The sequence below is a fragment of the Eschrichtius robustus genome, chromosome 14 (assembly GCF_028021215.1).
Source record: "Eschrichtius robustus isolate mEscRob2 chromosome 14, mEscRob2.pri, whole genome shotgun sequence".
Lineage (NCBI taxonomy): Eukaryota > Metazoa > Chordata > Mammalia > Artiodactyla > Eschrichtiidae > Eschrichtius > Eschrichtius robustus.
The window spans coordinates 73,087,529-73,110,001 of record NC_090837.1 but is presented as its reverse complement, the minus strand read 5'-3'; the positions used below and the strand labels follow the sequence as shown (position 1 = coordinate 73,110,001).

The window sequence follows — 22,473 nt, the reverse complement described above, 5'->3', positions numbered from 1 at the left end:
TCAGTGCTGGCTATTTTTAATTGATATTCCTCTTGGTTTCCTGGTCCCCACATGAAATGTTAAAGTCTGTGGCTTAACAAGTGCCTTGTAAACAGGACAATGATCACCCTTGGTTTATAATTACTTCCCCCATTTACAGACTTCTAAGTCAATGTCACTACAAAACACAGGGCCCTAACTTTAGATCTTTCCTCCAGCCAACCTCCTTGACTGTTAACCTATACTGGGTCTTCGCATTATATTGCTCATTATCTGGATTGATGGCTTTCAAAAGCATTTCATTATCTATACATGAGCTATTAGCCTCACCAATACTCATTTTCATGTTATTTTCAAGCTAGATAATAGGTCTTCCCAACAAGAAAAAAGTCTTCTGTCATTTACTGTCTTCCAACAGCTCTTTTCATCTCTAAAGAAATGAAAGTAATGTTGATCTTCTAAAAAGTACCTGTGACACACTGGGGTTTTGCTTTCACTGCCCTAAATCACACTGTCCTCAAACAAATGCCAACGTGACAAAAGGGACGTCAATGTCCAGATGTCATGTTTAAATTGTCTGCACTGGATCTAAGAGAGGCTACACAATCGTTCTGGTCTATTCCTTCACTGTAGGGTGGGGGACATCATCCATCTGGAAATAAAATGAGGAAGAAACAAGAAACTTAAAGATACCTGTGTCGGATGCCTTTTTGACAATTTTGGGGTATTTCTGAAATTTTACAAAATAATAGCTCTCATATTCCATCAAAATAGTTTCAAGATCAACGTTGTCACAAACTTCAAAGCGTCGTAACCCCAGTTTAGTTTCTTGCTCCAAAGCATTGGCTGCATCAATATATCTGGCCATTTCACAGAAGAAAGGAAAAATTAACTCTAGGTAAAAAGAATAAAGGCAAACAGGCATCAAAAGTCCAAGGAGACTCAATACAAATAGTGAGCTTATATAAAAGAGTACATCAAATGAAAACTAGAATATATGAGGTTTGCCTATAGAGTAAGAAGCCCCACATAGGTTAAGTATATCCAAATATTGTCTTTCAAAACATTTTGGAAGTACTTAAAAGTCAAATAAGTAAACCAACTAAGAAAATGTCTTGTAATTTACTTTTACTCATTTTTAGCCAAAGATGATTATTTGCCCAACATGATTACTTCTTTATTTACCAGTATTCATTTTAGGTAACATTTGACAACTGATAAAACCCCAATTCAACCCCAACAAGCAAGATTTGCCGTCAGTGAGGTAACTCAAAAGAATATGTCATGTGCTCTAAAGGGAATTCCAAAAATATGTTGATCAACATCACCGAGGAAATGTAGTATAAGAAGACGTCATCTACTTGGATGTATTACATTTCTGATAATTTCGTCATCAGTCACAGATTATACTACCAGGTGCCTCTGCATGCATGCAGTGTCATCACCATGGGTTTCTCACTCATTTTTAACGTGGTCAGGTGTAAGGCCATCTGACTTAAGTGGTCTCAGCAATGAAGGCAAGCTCCTTGTCTCACAATCCTCTGAAAGTGGAAAAACTCTCTGGTTTTAATCTGAGTCCCTAACTTCTTCTAAAACCAAACATTCTCTCCTGAAAAATGTGCAATATGCACAAATTAGCATACAATTCCAGGAGCTCATCCAAGGACCTCAGATTAAGAATTTTCATTGCAGTTATTAGAGTGCTTTCTCTTTGATTTCAAATCTGGGAAGGTAGAGGAGAAAACTTTTTTTTATTATGCTTCCTTCCCTGTCCCAGATTCAGATCAGTTAGAAGATTGGACTTCCTTGAAAGAGGTTGCTGTGGCTCTTTCCAATGACCTTGCTAATTTTAAAGAATTTGCAAACATCAATTGACTGTAGTCAGTCAGCTTCTATACTTATTAATGGCTCACCACGCTTCTACTCGATGTCTTAATCCCCATTCTACAGACAGAAAAACTAAATACATTTTTTATTAATAATTTTTGTTTAGTATGATGTAATACATGTTCATTTAAGAAAACACTAGAAAATACAGATGAGTCAAAAGAACATTCCACTACTCAGAGGTAATGACTGTTAACATTTTCCCTCTTTCCAAACATTTTTTAAATAACTAAAAACACACATACTTACATATATGCACTTGTTCAAAAAAAAAAAAAAAAAGGAAGATGGGACCCTACACTATAGATTGCTTGTGTATATAAAGATTGCTTTTATTGTCAGCAATATAAAGATTGCTGACATCACATTACATTCTGAACTCTTTCCAGGATCATAGGGTTTTTTTTTTTTTTGGGGGGGGGGGAGTCTTTTTTTTTTTTAACATCTTTATTGGAGTATAACTGTTTTACAATGGTGTGTTAGTTTCTGCTTTATAACAAAGTGAATCAGTTATACATATACATATATCCCCATATCTCCTCCCTCTTGCGTCTCCCTCCCCATCAGAGGGTTTTGACTTAAACAAAAATTATAAGACTAGATGATGGGGGGCGGAATCAAGATGGCATATTAGGAGGATCTGGAATTTGCGTCTCCTCACAACTAGGGCGCCTACCAGGCACCGGAGGGGGACCATGGACACCTAAGGGGACGGGAGGAACCCCCAGCGACCGGGTAGGACGTGGGGTGTGGGGGGAGTGCAGGGGGAGGAGAAGTGGAGGCAGGACGGGAGTGGCGCCCGAGGGGCGGCTGGGGGAGGGGAAGGGATCCCATGCCCAAAGTGGGAAACTGGGGAACACTGGGAGGGCAGAGGATCCAAAGGGAGCGTGGCCAGGTTTCCCCTGCCCACTTGGGCCCCCAGGAACCTGCTGAGATACCCGGCCTGATCCTCTGCCCACCTAGGCCCCCTCCAGCCACACGGGTCCTGAGGTAGTGGGAGGGAGGGAAGGGGGAGCAAAAGGAAAGGCCAGACCTCCAGGACCGGCATCCCTGAGGGGTGGCTGGGAGGGGAGGAGTTCTACACCCAGCGGGACCCACCCACGGTTAGGGGTCCAGCGGCGACGGGGAAGACGCTGGGGAAGATGGTGGGGTAGGGGCATGAAGGAACGGAAGGGAACGGGGCCAGCGCTTTCCCTGTCCACTTAGGCACCGGGAAGCCTGTTGGGCTCCCGGGCCTAAGCCTCTGCCCTCAGAGCCTCCCTCCTGCTGCGCAGAACCCAAGCCCCGCCCCTACACCCCCACCCAGGGCCCCACCTCTACACTCAGAGACCCCCTCCAACGCGATGGGCCTAAACCCCACCCACACACCCTCACCCAGGGCCCTACCTACAAACTCCGTAACTCCACACTCCAGAGGCCCTCCTTTCCACGTGCTGCCTCTCCCCTTCCACACAGGTCCTAAGCAGAGGCCCCGCCCCACGCATGAACATGGCCCCACCCCCAAGGCCTTTTCCGGGCTGCTTGGGTCCTGAGCCTAGGCCCTACCCCACGCTCAAACGTCACCTCCCACCAGCCTAGGTCCCGCCCCACCCTAAACCCCACCCCTGCCTAAATTCCACCCCGCCTAAACTCCACCCCCATAGCCAAGGCTTTTTTTTTTTTCTTTTTTCTTCTTTTAGATTGGGCTTCTGTTTTACCTTGTTAATTCATTGTTGTTGATTCTTTTATATTTTTATTTTTCCTAATAAATCTTTTATTTTCCTAATTTTCTTTTATTCTTTATTCTTTGTTATTGTTCTCTGCTTCTGGCTTGTTCCCCACCCTCCCCCCCCCCATGCTTTTTATTTTCTTTTCTCTGTTGTGGTTTTATTTTACCTTGTTGTAGTTGTTTCAATTATAGTTTTATTTTTCCTAATATATATTTTATGTATGTAATGTTATTTTGTTTTTTATTCTTTGATATTGTACTGTTCCTTTTTTTCTTTCTTTCTTTTTTTTTTTTCCATGCCACAAAGCTTGCAGGATCTTGGTTCCCAGGCTGGTGGTTGGACCCGAGCTCCTGTGGTGGGAGCTCTGAGTCCAAACTGCTGGACTAACAGAGAACCTCAGACCCCAGGGAATATGAATCGGAGTGAGGCCTCCCAGAGGTCCTCATCTCAGCACCAAGACCCAGCTCTATCCAACTGAGTGCAAACTCCAGTGCTGGACATCTCAGGCCAAACAAACAGTAAGACAAGAATACAGCACTACCCAACAACAAAAACAAAAAACTTAAACGACAAAAAAATATGTTACAGACGAGGAGCGAGTTAAAAACCTACAAGACCAAAGAAATGAAGACGAAATAGACAACCTACCTGAAAAAGAATTCAGAGTAATGATAGTAAAGATGATCCAAAATCTCGGAAACAGAATGGAGAAAATACAAGAAACATTTAACAAGGATCTAGAGGAACTAAAGAGCAAACAAACAGTGAGGAACAACACAATTATTAAAATTAAAAATACTCTAGGGCTTCCCTGGTGGCGCAGTGGTTAAGAATCCGCCTGCCAATGCAGGGGACACGGGTTCGGGCCCTGGTCCGGGAAGATCCCACATGCTGCAGAGCAACTAAGCCCGTGCGCCACAACTACTGAGCCTGCGTTCTAGAGCCCGTGAGCCCCAACTACTGAGCCTGTGTGCCACAACTACTGAGCCTGCACTCTAGAGCCTGTGCTCCACAACAAGAGGAGCCACCACAATAAGAAGCCCGCACACTGCAATGAAGAATAGCCCTGGCTCTCCGCAACTAGAGAAAGCTCGCACACAGCAACGAAGACCCAATGCAGCCAAAAATAAATAAATTAAATAAATTAATTAAAAATAAACACTCTGGAAGGAATCAACCGCAGCATAACTGGGGCAGAAGAATGGATAAGTGAGCTGGAAGATAAAATGGTGGAAATAACTGCCAGGGAGCAGAATAAAGAAAAAAGAATGAAAAGAATTGAGGACAGTCTCAGAGACCTCTGAGACAACATTAAAAGCACCAACATTCGAATTATAGGGGTCCCAGAAGAAGAGAAAAAGAAAGGGTCTGAGAAAATATTTGAAGAGATTATAATCGAAAACTTCCCTAACATGGGAAAGTAAATAGTCAATCAAGTCTAGGAAGCACAGAGAGTCCCACACGGGATAAACCCAAAGAAAAACACACTGAGACACATATTAACCAAACTATCAAAAATTAAATACAAAGTAAAAACACTCAAAGCAGCAAGGGAAAAGCAACAAAAACATACAAGGGAATCCACAGAAGGTGAACAGCTGATCTTTCAGCAGAAACTCTGCAAGCCACAAGGGAGTGCCAGGACATATTTAAAGTGATGAAAGGGAAAAACCTACAACCAAGATTACTCTACCCAGCAAGGATCTCATTCAGATTTGACGGAGAAATTAAAACCTTTACATACAAGCAAAAGTTAAGAGAATTCAGCACAACCAAACCAGCTTTACAACAAATGCTAAAGGAACTTCTCTAGGCAGGAAACACAAGAGAAGGAAAAGACCTACAAAAACAAAGCCAAAACAATTAATAAAATGGTAATAGGAACATGTATATCGATAATTACCTTAAATGTAAATGGATTAAATGCTCCAACCAAAGGACATAGACTGGCTAAATGGATACAAAAACAAGACCCATATATATGCTGTCTACAAGAGACCCACTTCAGACCTAGGGACACATACAGACTGAAAGTGAGGGGGTGGAAAAAGATATTCCATGCAAATGGAAATCAAAAGAAAACTGGAGTAGCAATTCTCAAATCAGACAAAATAGACTTTAAAATAAAGACTATTACAAGAGACAAAGAAGGACACTACATAACGATCAAGGGATCAATCCAAGAAGAAGATATAACAATTGTAAATATTTATGCACCCAACATAGGAGCACATCAATACATAAGGCAAATGCTAACAGCCATAAAAGAGGAAATTGACAGTAACAGAATAATAGTAGGGGACTTTAACACCCCATTTTCACCCATGGACAGATCATCCAAAAGGAAAATAAATAAGGAAACACAAGCTTTAAATGACACATTAAACAAACTGGACTTAATTGCTATTTATAGGACATTCCATCCAAAAACAACAGAATACACTTTCTTCTCAAGTGTTCATGGAACATTCTCCAGGATAGACCATATCTTGGGTCACAAATCAAGCCATTGTAAATTTAAGAAAACTGAAATCGTATTAAGTATCTTTTCTTTTTTTTTTTTTTTAATTTTTATTTATTTATTTATTTATGGCTGTGTTGGGTCTTCGTTTCTGTGTGAGGGCTTTCTCCAGTTGCGGCAAGCGGGGGCCACTCTTCATCGCAGTGCGCGGGCCCCCCACCATCGCGGCCTCTCTTGTTGCGGAGCACAGGCTCCAGATGCGCAGGCTCAGTAATTGTGGCTCACGGGCCTAGTTGCTCCGCGGCATGTGGGATCCTCCCAGACCAGGGCTCGAACCCGTGTCCCCTGCATCGGCAGGCAGATTCTCAACCACTGCGCCACTAGGGAAGCCCTTAAGTATCTTTTCTGACCACAACTCTATGAGACTAGATATCAATTACAGGGAAAAAACTGTAAAAAATACCAACACGGGGAGGCTAAACAACATGCTGCTGAATAACCAAGAGATCATTGGAGAAAACAAAGAGGAAATCAAAAAATACCTGGAAACAAATGGCAATGAAAACACGACAACCCAAAATCTATGGGATGCAGCAAAGGCAGTTTTAAGAGGGAAGTTTATAGCAATACAATCCTACCTCAAGAAACAAGAAAAACCTCAAATAAACAACCTAACCTTACACCTAAACTAATTAGAGAAAGAAAAACAAAAAAAACCCAAAGTTAGCAGAAGGAAAGAAATCATAAAGATCAGATCAGAAATAAATGAAAAAGAAATGAATGAAACGATAGCAAAGATCAATAAAACTAAAAGCTGGTTCTTTCAGAAGATAAACAAAATTGATACACCATTAGCCAGACTCATCAAGAAAAAAGGGAGAAGACTCAAATCAATAGAATTAGAAATGAAAGAGGAGAAGTAACAACTGACACTGCAGAAATACAAAGGATCAGGAGAGATTACTATAAGCAACTATATGCCAATAAAATGGACAACCTGGAAGAAATGGACAAATTCTTAGAAAAGCACAACCTTCCAAGACTGAACCAGGAAGAAATAGAAAATATGAACAGACCAGTCACAAGCACTGAAATTGAAACTGTGATTTAAAATCTTCCAACAAACAAAAGCCCAGGACCAGATGGCTTCACAGGTGAATTCTATCAAACATTTAGAGAAGAGCTAACACCTATCCTTCTCAAACCCTTCAAAAATATAGCAGAGGGAGAAACACTCCGAAACTCATTCTACGAGGCCACCATCACCCTGATACCAAAACCAGACAAAGATGTCACAAAGAAAGAAAACTACAGACCAATATCTCTGATGAACATAGATGCAAAAATCCTCAACAAAATACTAGCAAACAGAATCCAACAGCACATTAAAAGGATCATACACCATGATCAAGTGGGGTTTATCCCAGGAATGCAAGGATTCTTCAATACATGCAAATCAATCAAGGTGATACACCATATTAACAAACTAAAGGATAAAAACCATATGATAATCTCAGTAGATGCAGAAAAAGCTTTTGACAAAAGTCAACACCCATTTATGATAAAAACCCTCCAGAAAGTAGGCATAGAGGGAACTTTCCTCAACATAATAAAGGCCATATATGACAAACCCAGAGCCAACATCATCCTCAATTGTGAAAAACTGAAACCATTTCCTCTAAGATCAGGAACAAGACAAGGTTACCCACTCTCACCACTATTATTCAACATAGTTTTGGAAGTTTTAACCACAGCAATCAGAGAAGAAAAAGAAATAAAAGGAATCCAAAATGGAAAAGCAGAAGTAAAACTGTCACTGTTTGCAGATGACATGGTACTATACACAGAGAATCCTAAAGATGCTATCAGAAAACTACTAGAGCTAATCAATGAATTTGGTAAAGTAGCAGGATACAAAATTAATGCACAGAAATCTCTTGCATTCCTATACATTAATGATGAAAAATATGAAAGAGAAATTAAGGAAACACTCCCATTTACCATTGCAACAAAAACAATTAAATACCTAGGAATAAACCTACCTTAGGAGACAAAAGACCTCTATGCAGAAAACTATAAGACACTGATGAAAGAAGTTAAAGATGATGCAAATAGATGGAGAGATATACCATGTTCTTGGATTGGAAGAATCAACATTGTGAAAATGACTCTCCTACCCAAAGCAATCTACAGATTCAATGCAGTCCCTATCAAACTACCAATGGCATTTTTCACAGAAGTAGAACAAAAAATTTCACAATTTTTATGGAAATGCAAAAGACCCCGAATAGTCAAAGCAATCTTGAGAAAGAAAAATGGAACTGGAGGATTCAGGCTCCCTGACTTCAAACTATACTACAAAGCTACAGTAATCAAGACAGTATGGTACTGGCACAAAAACAGAAATATAGATCAGTGTAACAGGATAGAAAGCCCAGAGATAAACCCACGTGCATATGGTCACCTTATCTGTGATAAAGGAGGCAAGAATATACACTGGAGAAAAGACAGCCTCTTCAATAAGTGGTGCTGGGAAAATTGGACAGCTACACGTAAAAGAATGAAATTAGAGCACTCCCTAACACCATATACAAAAATAAACTCAAAATGGCTTAAAGACCTAAATATAAGGACAGACATTATAAAACTCTTAGAGGAAAACATAGGAGGAACACTCTATGACATAAATCATAGCGAGATTCTTTTTGACCCACCTCCTAGAGAAATGGAAATAAAAACAAAAATAAACAAATGGGACCTAATGAAACTTAAAATCTTTTGCACAGCAAAGGAAACTATAAATAAGACGAAAAGACAACTCTCAGAATGGGAGAAAATATTTGCAAATGAAGCAACTCAGAAAGGATTAATCTCCAAAATATACAAGCAGCTCATGCAGCTCAATATCAAAAAAACAAACAACTCAATCCAAAAATGGGCAGAAGACCTAAACAGACATTTCTCCAAAGAAGACATACAGATTGCCAACAGACACATGAAAGGATGCTCAACATCACTAATCATTAGAGAAATGCAAATCAAAACTACAATGAGGTATCACCTCACACCAGTCAGAATGGCCATCATCAAAAAATCTACAAACAATAAATTCTGGAGAGGGTGTGGAGAAAAGGGAACCCTCTTGCACTGTTGGTGGGAATGTAAATTGATACAGCCACTATGGAGAACACTATGGAGGTTCCTTAGAAAACTAAAAATAGAACTACCATATGACCCAGCAATCCCACTACTGGGCATATGCCCTGAGAAAACCATAGTTCAAAAAGAGTCATGTACCACAACGTTCATTGCAACACTATTTACAATAGCCAGAACATGGAAGCAAGCTAAGTTTCCATTGACAGATGAATGGATAAAGAAGATGTGACACATATATACAGTGGAATATTACTCAGCCATAAAAAGGAACGAAATTGAGTTCTTTGTAGTGAGGTAGATGGACCTAGAGTCTGTCATACAGAGTGAAGTAAGTCAGAAAGAGAAAAACAAATACTGTATGGTAACACAGATATATGGAAACTTAAAAAAAAAAAAAAAAAAAAGGTTCTGATGAACCTAGTGGCAGGACAGGAATAAAGACACAGACGTAGAGAATGGACTTGAGGACACGGGGAGGGGGAAGGGTAAGCTGGGACGAAATGAAAGAGTAACACTGACATATATACATTACTACATGTAAAATAGATAGCTAGTGGGAAACAGCTGCATAGCACAGGGAGATCAGCTCGGTGCTTTGCGACCACCTAGAGGGGTGGGATAAGGAGGGTGGGAGGAAGACAAGAGAGGGAGGGGATATGGGGATATATACCTATGCATTTGGCTGATTCACTTTGTTATACAGCAGAAACTAACACAACATTGTAAAGCAATTATACTCCAATAAAGATGTTTAAAAAAGAAAAGAATAGATGATGGCAGGCCCCATATTTCCTAAACTAACTGATCAGGGGAACAGAACTGCTTCTGTGTTCCTATTCCACTGTTTGGGCTTGAATGATGTCTGAACTTAATAGGGTTGGCAGGAGGAACCACTGGAAATTCTTAACCAACAGAGTGACAGGACAAGACTTCAAAAAGAGGCATGAGCAGTAAAGAGAAAGACAGAGTAGGAGAGACGAGGAGGCTGTTAACAGGGACTTAGGCCAGAGGAGATGCATGTGCAGACCTAGAAGAACCTGTAGCCATGACCCTCCACTGTCTGATGTCACTAACTCTCCCTCATGCATTTGAACTCTGCTCTTTCTGTTTACCTAGTGGTTCCACTTACACCCTGCCCCTTCTTTCTCTGTGCCCCTGCCTAGAATGTCCTTGTCCATCCCATCTGTCTATCCGTATTCTACACATTTTTCAAGACCAGCTCACATCGCCTTCCCTACAAAGCTTTCTCTGATTGTTTATTCCAATCCACAATAGTCTGTCCTCTTTGTGAATTCTCAGTTTTTCGTTAAAGGCAGGTCTACTTTTCTGATACTGATATGTCCTTAAAAATACCTATAGTTTAGTTTTCATCTTGATAATCCACTCGTGAGTCCCTTTCCCAGCAGGTCTCAGGAAAATGATCAACTCTAGTATAATTTTCATCGATTCTAGATTCAAGAGGCCATCTTGTGGCAAAAAGGGGAAATGCATGCTTTGTAAATAGGAAACTCTTGAGGCCATAATAGCACCTGCAGGAGAAGGAAAAGCTATCTGACTTTTGTCTTTTTGTTTTTACAGTTCTCCTTTCTGATACAGTTTCTGAAATACAGAATACATTACAATAAAAATCAAGAATTATCTGTGTAAACGACTGAGTCGCTGTCTAATTATTCTACCCATCTACCTGCTAGTAAGTTCTTTAATGGCTGTTCAAATAACATTTACCGAGCATCTATTAATACAATGCTCACAGTGTTGGGGTCTTGTAAGGTGAGTTCAGGTTTTAAAAGGATCAATTAATCTATGAAGGCAGCATTTCTCAGAGTGTTCCATGGAAAACTAGTCCCTAAAGTTGGCCTGAGGAAAAAAAGGGTTCCTTGGCCAAACTGGTTTGCAAAGCCCTGAATACTGTGACTTTAGCACAGATATTCCCATTGCACATTAATAAGTCAGAGGATCTGAGAAGTCCTGAAATAAGAGAACCTGTTTAACCCGGTTTAACCCAATGTTTGCCAAGCTTACTTGACCATAAAGCTCTTTTAAAGTTACATCAATTGGCCTTCCCTGGTGGTGCAGTGGTTAAGAATCCGCCTGCCAATGCAGGGACACGGGTTTGAGCCTCGGTCCGGGAAGATCCCACATGCCGTGGAGCAACTAAGCCTGTGCACCACAACTACTGAACCTGCACTCTAGAGCCCGTGTGCCACAACTACTGAGCCCGCACACCTAGAGCCCGTGCTCTGCAACAAGAGAAGCCACCGCAATAAGAAGCCCACGCACCGCAACGAAGTGTAGCCTCCACTCGCCGCAACTAGAGAAGGTCCGCGCGCAGCAACAAAGACCCAAAGCAGCCAAAAATAAATAAAATAAATAAATTTATAAAAAAAAAATAAATAAAATAAAGTTACATCAATTAACATTCTGCAGAACGATTGTTTCAGTGTTCCACGCGCTTAGAAAACACTGCCTTGAGGTAATTTAGCTCAGGGTTTTTTGAATGGAGCTGAGATTTTATCAAAAGATAACGTAAAATGGGCCAAACCCACATTCCCACTGCTTCAAGTCCTTTGCTGAACCAGGTTGGGTATTAAAAGAATAAAATCCAACTCCTACCTCCTCCATAGTAAAAATAGCAAGGACTCATATACGCTTACTCTGTGCCAGGCACTATTCTAAGCATATCACATATTTAATCCTCATAATAATAACATCTGCCTGACACTTAAATACTATCTTCCATTACTCCATTTTACAAGCAAGGTAACTGAGGAACAAAGAGAATAAGTAACTTGCCCGAGGTCGCTGGTTAGCAAAGAGTAGAGTGGGCATTTGAACCAAGGCAGGCTGGCTCCTGAGTCTGTGTTTTTACCCAGGAAGCGCCCCCTACAACACCAACCCGCCAGCCCTTGTCTTAGAGCAGACACTCAGCTCCATGCTGCCCTTGGAATTGCTTTCCACGGATGGATGGTGAACAGTGCAGAGCAACTTCAGGAACACTCTCATATTCCAGATGGGGAAAAAAAGGCACAGACAGGACCAAAGTCAGCCTTTCTCTGCTCGGGCTCTCGCTTCCACCCCCTTGCTGTGTGTGGACACAGAGATTTAGCAGTTGAGAATCACCTGATTGGCCTGCCTGCCAACCATGGCGGGTGGGGAGGGACTCATTTCTCTGGTCTGAGACTGGTGGTGATGTGGAAAGAATGAGCCATTTTCTCAATAAAATTTAAATCCCCAACACCAAAAAGAGAACTGTCTGATAAAACTGTTTCAAAGTAAGTGGACTGAGAAATGTTTTTGTGTTAAAGATGATACAATTCGTCATATTTACCCTGAGAAAAGGGCCATTTCCAAAATTGTGATGTTAAGGTATTATGAAAAAGGCCACATTTTGTAATTGAAGATCTTACGTGGTCAGTCCAGGGGAGAAAATAAATCAGATTACTCAATAACAAAGTTTGTTCAGAAGTGCAGTGTTATAATTGGTCACCAAAATGCAGTGCCTCTGAAATTTTGGCAAAAAAATTCAAATCCTCCAATGACTTAGATAATAAAAGGATGCTTAAGTACAGTTGCAGTGATTTCATTTTCTGACTTTAAAAAGCCATCTTTTTTTTTTTAACTCATAAAATATGCCCCACATACATTTTGATTTTCCTGAGGTGACCCTCAAACAAAACTAAATCTTCCACACTGGAGCAGAGGAATTGGACCCTGAAGACTCTTGGGGTGAGACAGGCCTCAAAAGTGCCCCCACCTAGCGCCAGGAGACTTCTGGCAAGTTCCTAGACTCCTCTGAGCCTCGATTTCTTCAAGTGGGGACCCTAATACTACTTCCCTTAAAATTTAACAGAAAAATTCCTCAAGGTCCCTAGAACGGTCATTCCCCTCAAGAAGGCACTAGATTCATTTAAAACAGCTGTTGCTGGCACAGCTCAAGAAACAAGGATCAAGTCTCACTCTCGTCCCAGCTGCCTCCTGCCCTCCCGCCCTCATCAGCTTTCCTTGCTACCTCAGCGCCAGGGTTACTAGATTCTCAAATGTGGCTTTTAGTTACGGTAGCTCTCCTAGTTCACTGATAGCTACTCTGTTTATCAGAGGAAAAGATGCTCTTTCAACCTTTTGGGGAAATACAGCAGCTGGTTGGTTCCTCCTGCTCTAAGGCAGGGTTTCTCCATCTTGGCGTGATTGACATTTGGCGCTGTCCTGCGCATATGAAGGATCCTGGTCTCCTCCCACTAGATGCCAGTGTGCCGCCCGAGAGGTCTACAGACATTGCCACATGTCCTTTGAGGGGTTCTCCAGGTCGAGAACCACTGCTCTGACTTGAAAGTTTTGAGCCCGAACCCTGAAAACTGAATATTTTCTTCCTGGCTGAAAACTGAAACGAAAGGAAACTCTAAAGCGTAGCCTTCGGATACTTGGTGGTCTCTCTCCCTCTCACAACTCCCAGCATATCAGCAGCCTTCATGTAAGTGCTCACACATGAGGTAGGTGCCAAACTCAAATGATTCCAAATTTCCTCCCCCTGCCAGCTACAGAATGGGCATCGCACAGGAAAGAGATCTGAGCACAGGTCGTCCAGGGAAATGCAATACTTTTATTCTGAGAGAAGGAAAATTGGGGAGAAAGAACGTTATCTTTATGTACATTAACCAGCAAGCAGTGGGACCCCGGAAACCTTCTTTGAATGGCCTACACTATCTTCAAACCTGAATGGGAAAGGGAAAGTATCCCATGAACTGGGTAGCTTTGTTAATGAAGTTTTCAAATGCATAATGTGAAAAATATCTAGGTAAATGAGACGATAAAAGTATGTGTCTAGGTTGCTGTGGGTGGGCAGGGATAGGCAGGGCACAAGAGATTATAGGGCAGGGAAGCTATTCTGTACGATATTACAATGGTGGATATGTGACTTTATGCCTTTGTCAAAACTCGTAGAACTGTACAACACAAGAGCAAACCCTGATGTAAACTATGGACTTTAGCTAATAATAATATATCGATATTGACTCATCAATTACAACAAACGAACCACACCAGTGTAAGATGTTAGTAACAGGGGAGACGGGGCAGGGTAGGGTATTGCTGGTGTATGGGAGCTGTCTGCACTTTCTGTTTTATTTTTCTGGAAATAGAAAACTGCTCTAAAAAATAAAGTTATTAACTGTTTTTAAAAGTGAGTATTTGGAAAAGCAGAGGTCAGAGAGAGGAATCATCTCTGTAAATATTTGTAATGTAACATACCCTTCTTGTGTTAAATAATGCAAAATCAAAATAAGAAGATTTTTTCGTCGTGCTTCTGTCCTCATCTCGCACTGTAAACAAAAAAGAAAATGTAGGTGAGACGACGATGAAATATAACACTCCTTTTATAGCAATAAACCCTTGACGGTAAATGTAATCTGTCAAAAGCAAGAAGCATAACTTAAAGGCTGGAAGGCAGTTTGACGTCTCTAAGGATATATAAAGTTGTTTTCCATTGTTATTTTCTTCTCAGAGCTGCCTTCTCAATTGTAAACTGAAGGTACAATGATTTCGATTGGGATTGCACTTGACTAGTTAACTTCTTACTGCCAAGCTAATTGGCATTTTGTTGCTTATCACCGCAAAGAAACAAATATATGCACGTTTATTTGGACCAGGTGAAGGAAAGTGATGATAAACTCATGAGCCAGAAATCAAGCTGTACCGTCACAGGTACTGACCTGCTACTGCATCTTAAATTCACTCGGAGTCCCACCCAGACCCTGCACAAACGTGGAGATGAGTTCCAATAATCCATTCAGGGGGACCCCGCAGCTGAGCACTTAGAATATCCACTGAGTAGCAGAGGCCATAAAGGGGACATTCCTGCATAACAATGTCCTTATTCAGACTGGATGAATTTGTACTTTTACTCACAGTATTAATGTGCTACATTACGTTATCTGGTATCTCAAATTCCCCTGAAATGTATTCATAAAATATTTACTTTCACTAATACTTCCCTTATTTGAAAATAACTTACCTTTATCTAAGGAGAACACAGGTAAGAACTGGACGAAAGCAAAAAAGGCCCATGAGTGGCCCAAATTATGTCATAAAATCTAGGCACAAACACACTGATGACACAAAAATTTTTCAGGCATTCATCCACACTTTCTAAAAATTAATGTAATAAAATTAAAAATGCATACAGTTACTTAAACATCAAATAGTACTATATTTTCTTTCATTTTAAGTTGCTTTTTCATTGTGATAAAATATACATAACATAAAATTTACCATTTTTAAGTGTACAGTTTAGTGGCATTAAGTATATTCAAATTGCACAACTACCACTACCATCCATCTTCAGGACTTTTTATCTTCCCCAACTAAAACTCTATATTCTTTAGACAATAACTCCATCCCCCTAACCCCTGCCATCACCATTCTACTTCCTATCTCAGTGAATTTGTCTATTCCAGGTTCCTCGTGTAGGGGGAACTCATTTGTCCTTTTGTGACTGGCTTATTTCACTTATCATAATGTCATCAAGGTTCATCCATGCTGTAGCGTGTGGGTGGCTCAGTAATATAGTACTATACATTTTTAAGGAAAAACAATAGACTCTGTCCCACTCCACTACCCGCTCCCCCCACTCCCGAGAGGCAACAACCTTAATTACTTTAGCTGTTTCTTCTGATATTTGCCTCCATGTTTTTAAACATATCACTGTTTCATAATATATGAATATTAGACATTAAACTATTCACTTCTTGTTAAGGTAGATGAGCAGTAAGCTGCCTTACAGACTTCTCACCCTTTCCTCCCCTTACAGTTATAGCAGTATGCAGTGATTACATTATTACGACCGTGTAAATAATGCTGCTGAGTCAAAAAGTACTGTGGTTATTTTACCATTTCTGGACAACATTATTTTCCTTGGAATGAAGAATTGCCTCATTTTAAAAATTTGGTTACTTTTCTATATACCTATTGCTAATTTTCAAATCCCAACATACCTCTAAAGGCCCCTCACATCACTTTCCACACCATCAAACACATCAGACAATGTGTCAGTTACACTCCCCCCAGCCATGGCTTCCCTGGAGCCTCCACCCTCCCTCTTCACTCTAGGTTGCTGACTGTTAGGCCTGCTATAGGTGCTCATCCAGGGATTTCCCTTTGAAACTTTCCTGCATTGGATCCCCTAGGAATGGAGTCTTCTCCTTTACTGGTCACTGGTTTGGTTTAGTAAAGCACACATCCTCTAAAGTAAAGGTACACGGAGATAAATGTGGTTGAGAATTTGCATGCCTGCAAGTGTTTCTATTCTATTTAAAAATTTGATAGTTTGAAAGGGCATAACATTCTTATTCCTTTGCAGGTAAAGGATCTTTTATTCCCAGGAAGCTTTTAGAATCTTATTTTTAACTCTGGTGTTCTGAAATTATACAGTTTCGTTGGTGCCAGCCTTTTTCCATTCACTGTGCTGGCCGTTGTCAAGCTGGACATTCTCATGCTTCCGTTCTAAAAGAAAATGCCTTTTATTATTTCTGTGATAAATTACTCCCCTTTGTTTTCTCCAGTTTATTTTTAAGAACCTCTATTAATTGAATGGGATATAACCTGGATTGATCTTTTAAGATTTTTTCTCCTATAGTGTCCCTTTTCTTTGTCTCTTTTTTCTATTTTCTGGGCAAACTCCTTGGCCTTGTCTTTGAACCACTCTACATAATTTATTTAGACAATAATATTTTTAACTTCCAAGAGCTTGTTCTTATTCTCTGATTGTTCCTTTTTCACAACATCTTGTTCTTTTTTTTTTTTTTAAGACATCTGGCAGTTTCCCAATATTTATTTATTTGTTTGTTTGTTTTTGCCACACCATGCGTCACGTGGGATCTTGGTTCCCAGACCAGGGATAGAACCTGCGCCCCCTGCATTGGAAGTGCAGAGTCTTAACCACTGGACCGCCAGGGAAGTCCCTTGTTCTTGTTTTTTGAATGCACTATTCTCTTATGATTCAATGTCAGTTATGTTCAATATTTGCTGTTTATGTAGGCAGGTAAAACACTATTTTATAAAGATATCCATCCAAAATGATTCAAATAAAGTTTTGTTGCTTAAGGTAATAAGTTTTTATTCAGACTGCCAGAAAATAAAGAAAATGAAGCAACCTGTGTTTCAAAGAGCTTGTGAAGGAAGTATAGTACCACTTTTTCAACGAAAAGGTATTCTGTTTTCTGCCACTCAAAAGGTAGTTATTGCTTTTTTAAAAAATTAATTTGCATTTTATTTATCACAGTTTTATACACATTTTGTTGTTGTTTTTGTTAGTTTAATGTTTTGTTTGAATTCAGGCTAAAATAAATGAAATCAAGTTCTCAGAAGTCTAAGAGAAAAGGAGATTAAAGGAAAATTATAAGCCTTGAAGTAATAAAATATATAACACAAAAAGTAGCGACTTAGACTGGGATAAAATATTTACAAATGACACATCTGATAAAGAACTATTATTAAAAATATACAAAGAGCTCTTAAAACTCCACAATAAGGAAATAAACAACCCAATTAAAAATGGGCAAAAGAGATGAACAGACACCTCACCAAAAGAGATATATGGATGGTAGATAAATATATAAAAAGATGCTCAACATCATATGTCACCAGGGAATGACAAATTAAAACAACAACAAGATAGCACTGCACACCTCTTAGAATGGTGAAAATCCAAAACACTAACACCACCACCTGCCGGTGAGGATGTAGAGCAATGGGAACTCTCATTTATTGCTGGTGAGAATGCAAAACAGTACAGCCACTTTGGAAGACAGTTTGGTGGTTTCTTACAAAATTAAACATACCCTTACCATATGATCCAGCAGTCACGCTCCTTGGTATTTACTCCAGAGTTGAAAACTTATGTTTACACACAAACTTGCACACTGAAGCTGCTGATGCAGCTTTATTCATAATTGCCAAAAGCGACCAAAATGCCCTTCAGTAGATGAATGGATAAATAAAGTGTGGTACATCCAGACGATGGAATATTAATCAGTAGTAAAAAAAAATAATAAACTACCAAGCCATGAAAAGACATGTAGGAAACTTAGATGCATATTACTAAGTAAAAAAAGCCAATCTGAAAAGGTTACAATGCAAGAAATTTTCACATATTGAGGTATGGGGAAGTCATTCTGGCATATACGTGATTTGGCTTGAATAGAATAGCCTGTTCTGTAGCCTATCATACAAATTGTACGCCTGCTTTAACCATTAAGGAAAAGATGCGTTTAAAAATCAAAGCGGAGTAACTGTGGTTCAGGCATCCAAAATGGAGCCTGGTGGCCATTGTTTTCAGACACGTTCCTGCATTACTAAGAACTTGAATTTCTGAACTGTATCAGACTCAAGGACACCACTAGCCATTCTCAAAACAAGATCTGCTAGCAGCTGCAACCATTTTGGACCCAGCCAATACTTACTTAACAAGCACCCTTACTTCTTGCCAGCCCCAATCATAATTCGTGATAAACAATTCAAGTAACTAGTTGTAACCTTGCAATTTTTGCCTTGATAATCCTCCCCCATTTTGTAGTCCTGCAGAACACAATTCAAATGCTTCTTGAATCTGTGTCTCCTGGACTATAGTCCTCAATTTGGCTCAAATAAAACTCCTTTTTAGTCCTTTTATAGATTGTTTATTGGTTATTTGTGTCAACAGTTTTATACTGTATGTTTCCAACTATATGACATTCTGGAAAAGGCAAAACTATGATGACAGTAAAAAGATATTGGTGGCCAGCTTGGGGGAGCGGAAGGGAGGCAGAGCACAGAGAATTTCAGGGCAGTGAAATTATTCTATATGATACTATCATCGTGCCTACATGTCATTAAAGATTTGTCGCACCAGAAGTGAACTCTAATGTAAACTACGGACTTTTGAGTGACAATGATGTGTCAAGGTAGGTTCATCTGACACAGGAGGTTGATACTGGGGAAGCCGGTGCATGTGTGGGGCAGGGGGTATATGGGAATTCTCCATACTTTCCACTCAATTTTGCTGTGAACCCAAAACTGCTCTAAAAAATGTCTATTTTTTTAAACTATTAACTGATTTTTAAACAAATATATCAGACCTAATATATTTAAATGGAGTCACCCTTCAACGTAGTTACCTCAGCAGGTCATGCTTTTTATTCCATTGCTCAAAACATTTCCGAAACTCCTCTTTTGAAATTGTCTTCAATGTAGATTAATGACCATAGTCTTCCCCAGCCCACATTTACAAAAATAATATGTGGCCCTGTAGAAAACTGGGACAATGCATAAAGGCACAAGAAAAAAATTAGATATTTTGGTCACATTCTTTCCATCTTCTTACAAAATAGGCTTCTCATGTGTTTTGATAACCTGTGCTTTTTCTTCTTAAAAATATCAATACTTTGTAAATATTTTTCCCAGTTATTAAAAGTTTTTCTAAAACATGACTTTTAATGACTGCAGAGAATGCACCGTAATTTAATCACCCCTCAGCTGTTGGAGAGTCCTCTTATTTGAAGTTGTGCCTCACCAAATTTAAGAACGCACTTTATTAGCAGTTTTGACTCTTTCTAAAATCCAAATTTGCCCTCAAGGACAGATCTGACTAACATTTGGAGAGCTTTAAAACTGTATGACAGGTTATTCTTAAAAGATGACCTTTGGTACATTTCTACCTCTGTCCTTGAAGAAACCCCTTTTGTCCGAGTGAGTTAAAAAAACCGGAAAGCAACTTACCAAGACGAGTTAAAGACTCAAGAAGGCAATTACAGTAATCTTCTTTGCTATGTTTTTATTGTTATTATGAAATATGTAATTCATATAGAAGAATGTATAAAACATCCATTCATTTTTAATAATTAAAATAATAGTAATAACAAGCATCACCCTGGTTAAGCCCCAGAGCACCTTCAGTGTCTTAGAAACTCCCTCGTGCTGTTCCTTTCAGACGTTTCCCCTCCTCCCACCAGAGGTAACTTCCATCCTGACTTTTACACTCATCATTCCCTTTTTCTTTATGGTTTTTACCAACTATACATCCGTAAAAAAAACAGTGTTTAGTTTTTACATTTTTGAATGTTATATGAATGGAATACACATTTATTTCTTGTGACTACTTTTGTTTCACAGTATGTAATTTCCCCCCAAAAAATTCATATCAGAGTAAGAGCTTAGGTATGATCCAGCTATTCCATAATATCTTCACTTCAATTATCTGCTTCCACAGTTTTTTTAGTCTGTGGGCATAATTTCACAGTGTCTTACAGGGTTGCTCTCTAAGGCTTCTCAAGGTAACTCTTCTCTTTCCCAGAAAACAGAAGTATAGTTAAGTATTTCTTCATGGCGCCCCCAAGTACCTGGCATGGTGCCAAGTGCTAAGCAGAGACTGATATTTCTTGATAGGTCCACTAGAAAATTGTTTTTGTCAAACTACAGGTCATGAAATCAGTGGGCTACAAGCAGCATAGTTCAACGCAACAGAATTATCACAGAATGCATAACAGGTAAGAAGGCTTAGTATTGCTTCGTGAAACTTCTGTTGCGTTTGCATGTGTGTGTCCACTGGATCCCAGTCTAAGACGTCTCACAGTTGGTCACAGTAAAAAAAAAACTTGAAAGCCACTATACAAAATGACATCCTATTAAGATGTCCAACACTGGCAGTTTTCCCTCATCTTTCTGAAGATGCTGACACAACAACTCTTGGTGAAGACTGAAGCCTTTCTAATTTACCAAAATTATCCTTGGTAGTCAAAGTCTCTATTTTTCTAAGTTGATTTGCCTCGCCTGTAGTGCCATCTAGTGTATGAGGAAGGGAAGTACTTCATGAAATTTAGGTAGTTCCAAATTACTACTTACATAATAAAAAAGATGACAATCATCACAAAATTTAGTCCAAATCAAGTTTGCAAAATAAAAATAAAACTGCATATTAAACAAGCAGTAATAAGATTGATGGGATATGTTTCTAAATGTCCACATTCTCAAACTCATGCTTGGGGGTTAGACTCAGAACCGAGGTCTCTGGTTCCCGGCCCGTGCCCTTCCCTCCATCAACTCCTCCCCTGCATTAACCCCTCCTCATCAGTGTCTACTCCTGCCCCTGCACATTTCACATCTGACCAGAGAGAAGCTGCTGTTCTAATCTGCCAAAAATTGTGCCAAATTTGCCAAAATCAAACAACCGTGGTTGCCAGTCTTAGCTGAGCTCACATAGCAACAAATGGTGTCTCTTACAATTCCTCAAACATAATCTCACAATTTTAGTGACCATTTCAAAGCAACTACTGGCTAGACCTCAGTTAGTTAGTCACCCTGCTGCACCAGGAGTAGTGCGTCTTGTAGGAGATTATGCCTTTAATTCCTGAAAAACACAGTCCTGCTGTATGTGAAGCCCATCCATCTCATTTGTACGCAAAGGTCTTTGAGAACAAAAGGATTTGAATTAAAGAGCCATGAAAGCCATGAATATCCCCAGAGGGACTGCACTTGACACTGACTAGGTAGGTCCATTTCCACCTGGTGTTTTGCAAACTGTGGGGTGCTCTGCCAGCATCAGGTCAGTGTTTGGTGGGCACTTAACAGCTGTTAGTTGCTTTGTTCATATAGTTCAGAGACCCTCCATCCTTCACTCTGAAAGCACATGCTTCTTCCTAATCTAAACATGCACTAATGCAAATGGTCCCTTATGACTAAGATGCTGAGAAAAAACAGCCAGGAGTGTTTTGCTTGTGCTCCTCAGTACGACACACACTGCACTGGCTTTGACTGACAGCCCTGAATTTCCTAAAGGTGGTCACCTGGGTAGAGCCCAGATTTATTCACAGATTTATACAACTATCATCATGATAATTTAAAAACATATTCATTACCCCAAAAAGAAACTGCACCCCTTAACCGTCACCCCCTGTCCTTAAAAGCCACAGAATTGCATACTTTAAATGGGTGAGGTGGACTTCCCTGGTGGTCCAGTGGTTAAGAACCCGCCTTCCAATGCAGGGGACGCGGGTTCCATCCGTGGTCAGGGAACTAAGATCCCACGTGCCGCAGGGCAACTGAGCCCCTAGTGCGCCTCAGCTAGAGAGCCTGCACACCACAACTACAGGGACACCCGCACGCCACAACGAAGATCCTGCATGCCACAACGAAGACCCGACACAGCCAAAAAAAAAAAAAATCTAAAAAAGGAATCATCTTAGAAAAATAAAAAATAAAAAAATAAGTGGGTGAGCTGCATGGTATATGAATTATATCTCAATAAAGCTGTTT

At 40.0% G+C, this 22,473-nt stretch overlaps 1 protein-coding gene across 8 annotated transcripts in view; it reads right to left on the bottom strand.

Annotated features, from left to right (window-relative positions):
- Nucleotides 1-22,473, bottom strand: part of KATNAL2 (katanin catalytic subunit A1 like 2) — a 96,380-nt gene that overhangs the window by 37,376 nt on the left and 36,531 nt on the right. For 6 of the 8 annotated variants that reach the window (XM_068563475.1, XM_068563476.1, XM_068563478.1 and 3 more), the window contains exons 2-3: nucleotides 14,440-14,510; nucleotides 673-839 (exon numbers count right to left, since the gene is read on the bottom strand). In XM_068563475.1, coding sequence (XP_068419576.1) covers nucleotides 673-839; nucleotides 14,440-14,510 — 238 coding nt within the window. Of the gene's footprint in view, nucleotides 1-672; nucleotides 840-14,439; nucleotides 14,511-22,473 lie in introns of those variants that run through there. The other 2 variants (XM_068563477.1, XM_068563479.1) reach the window with 2 other exon arrangements.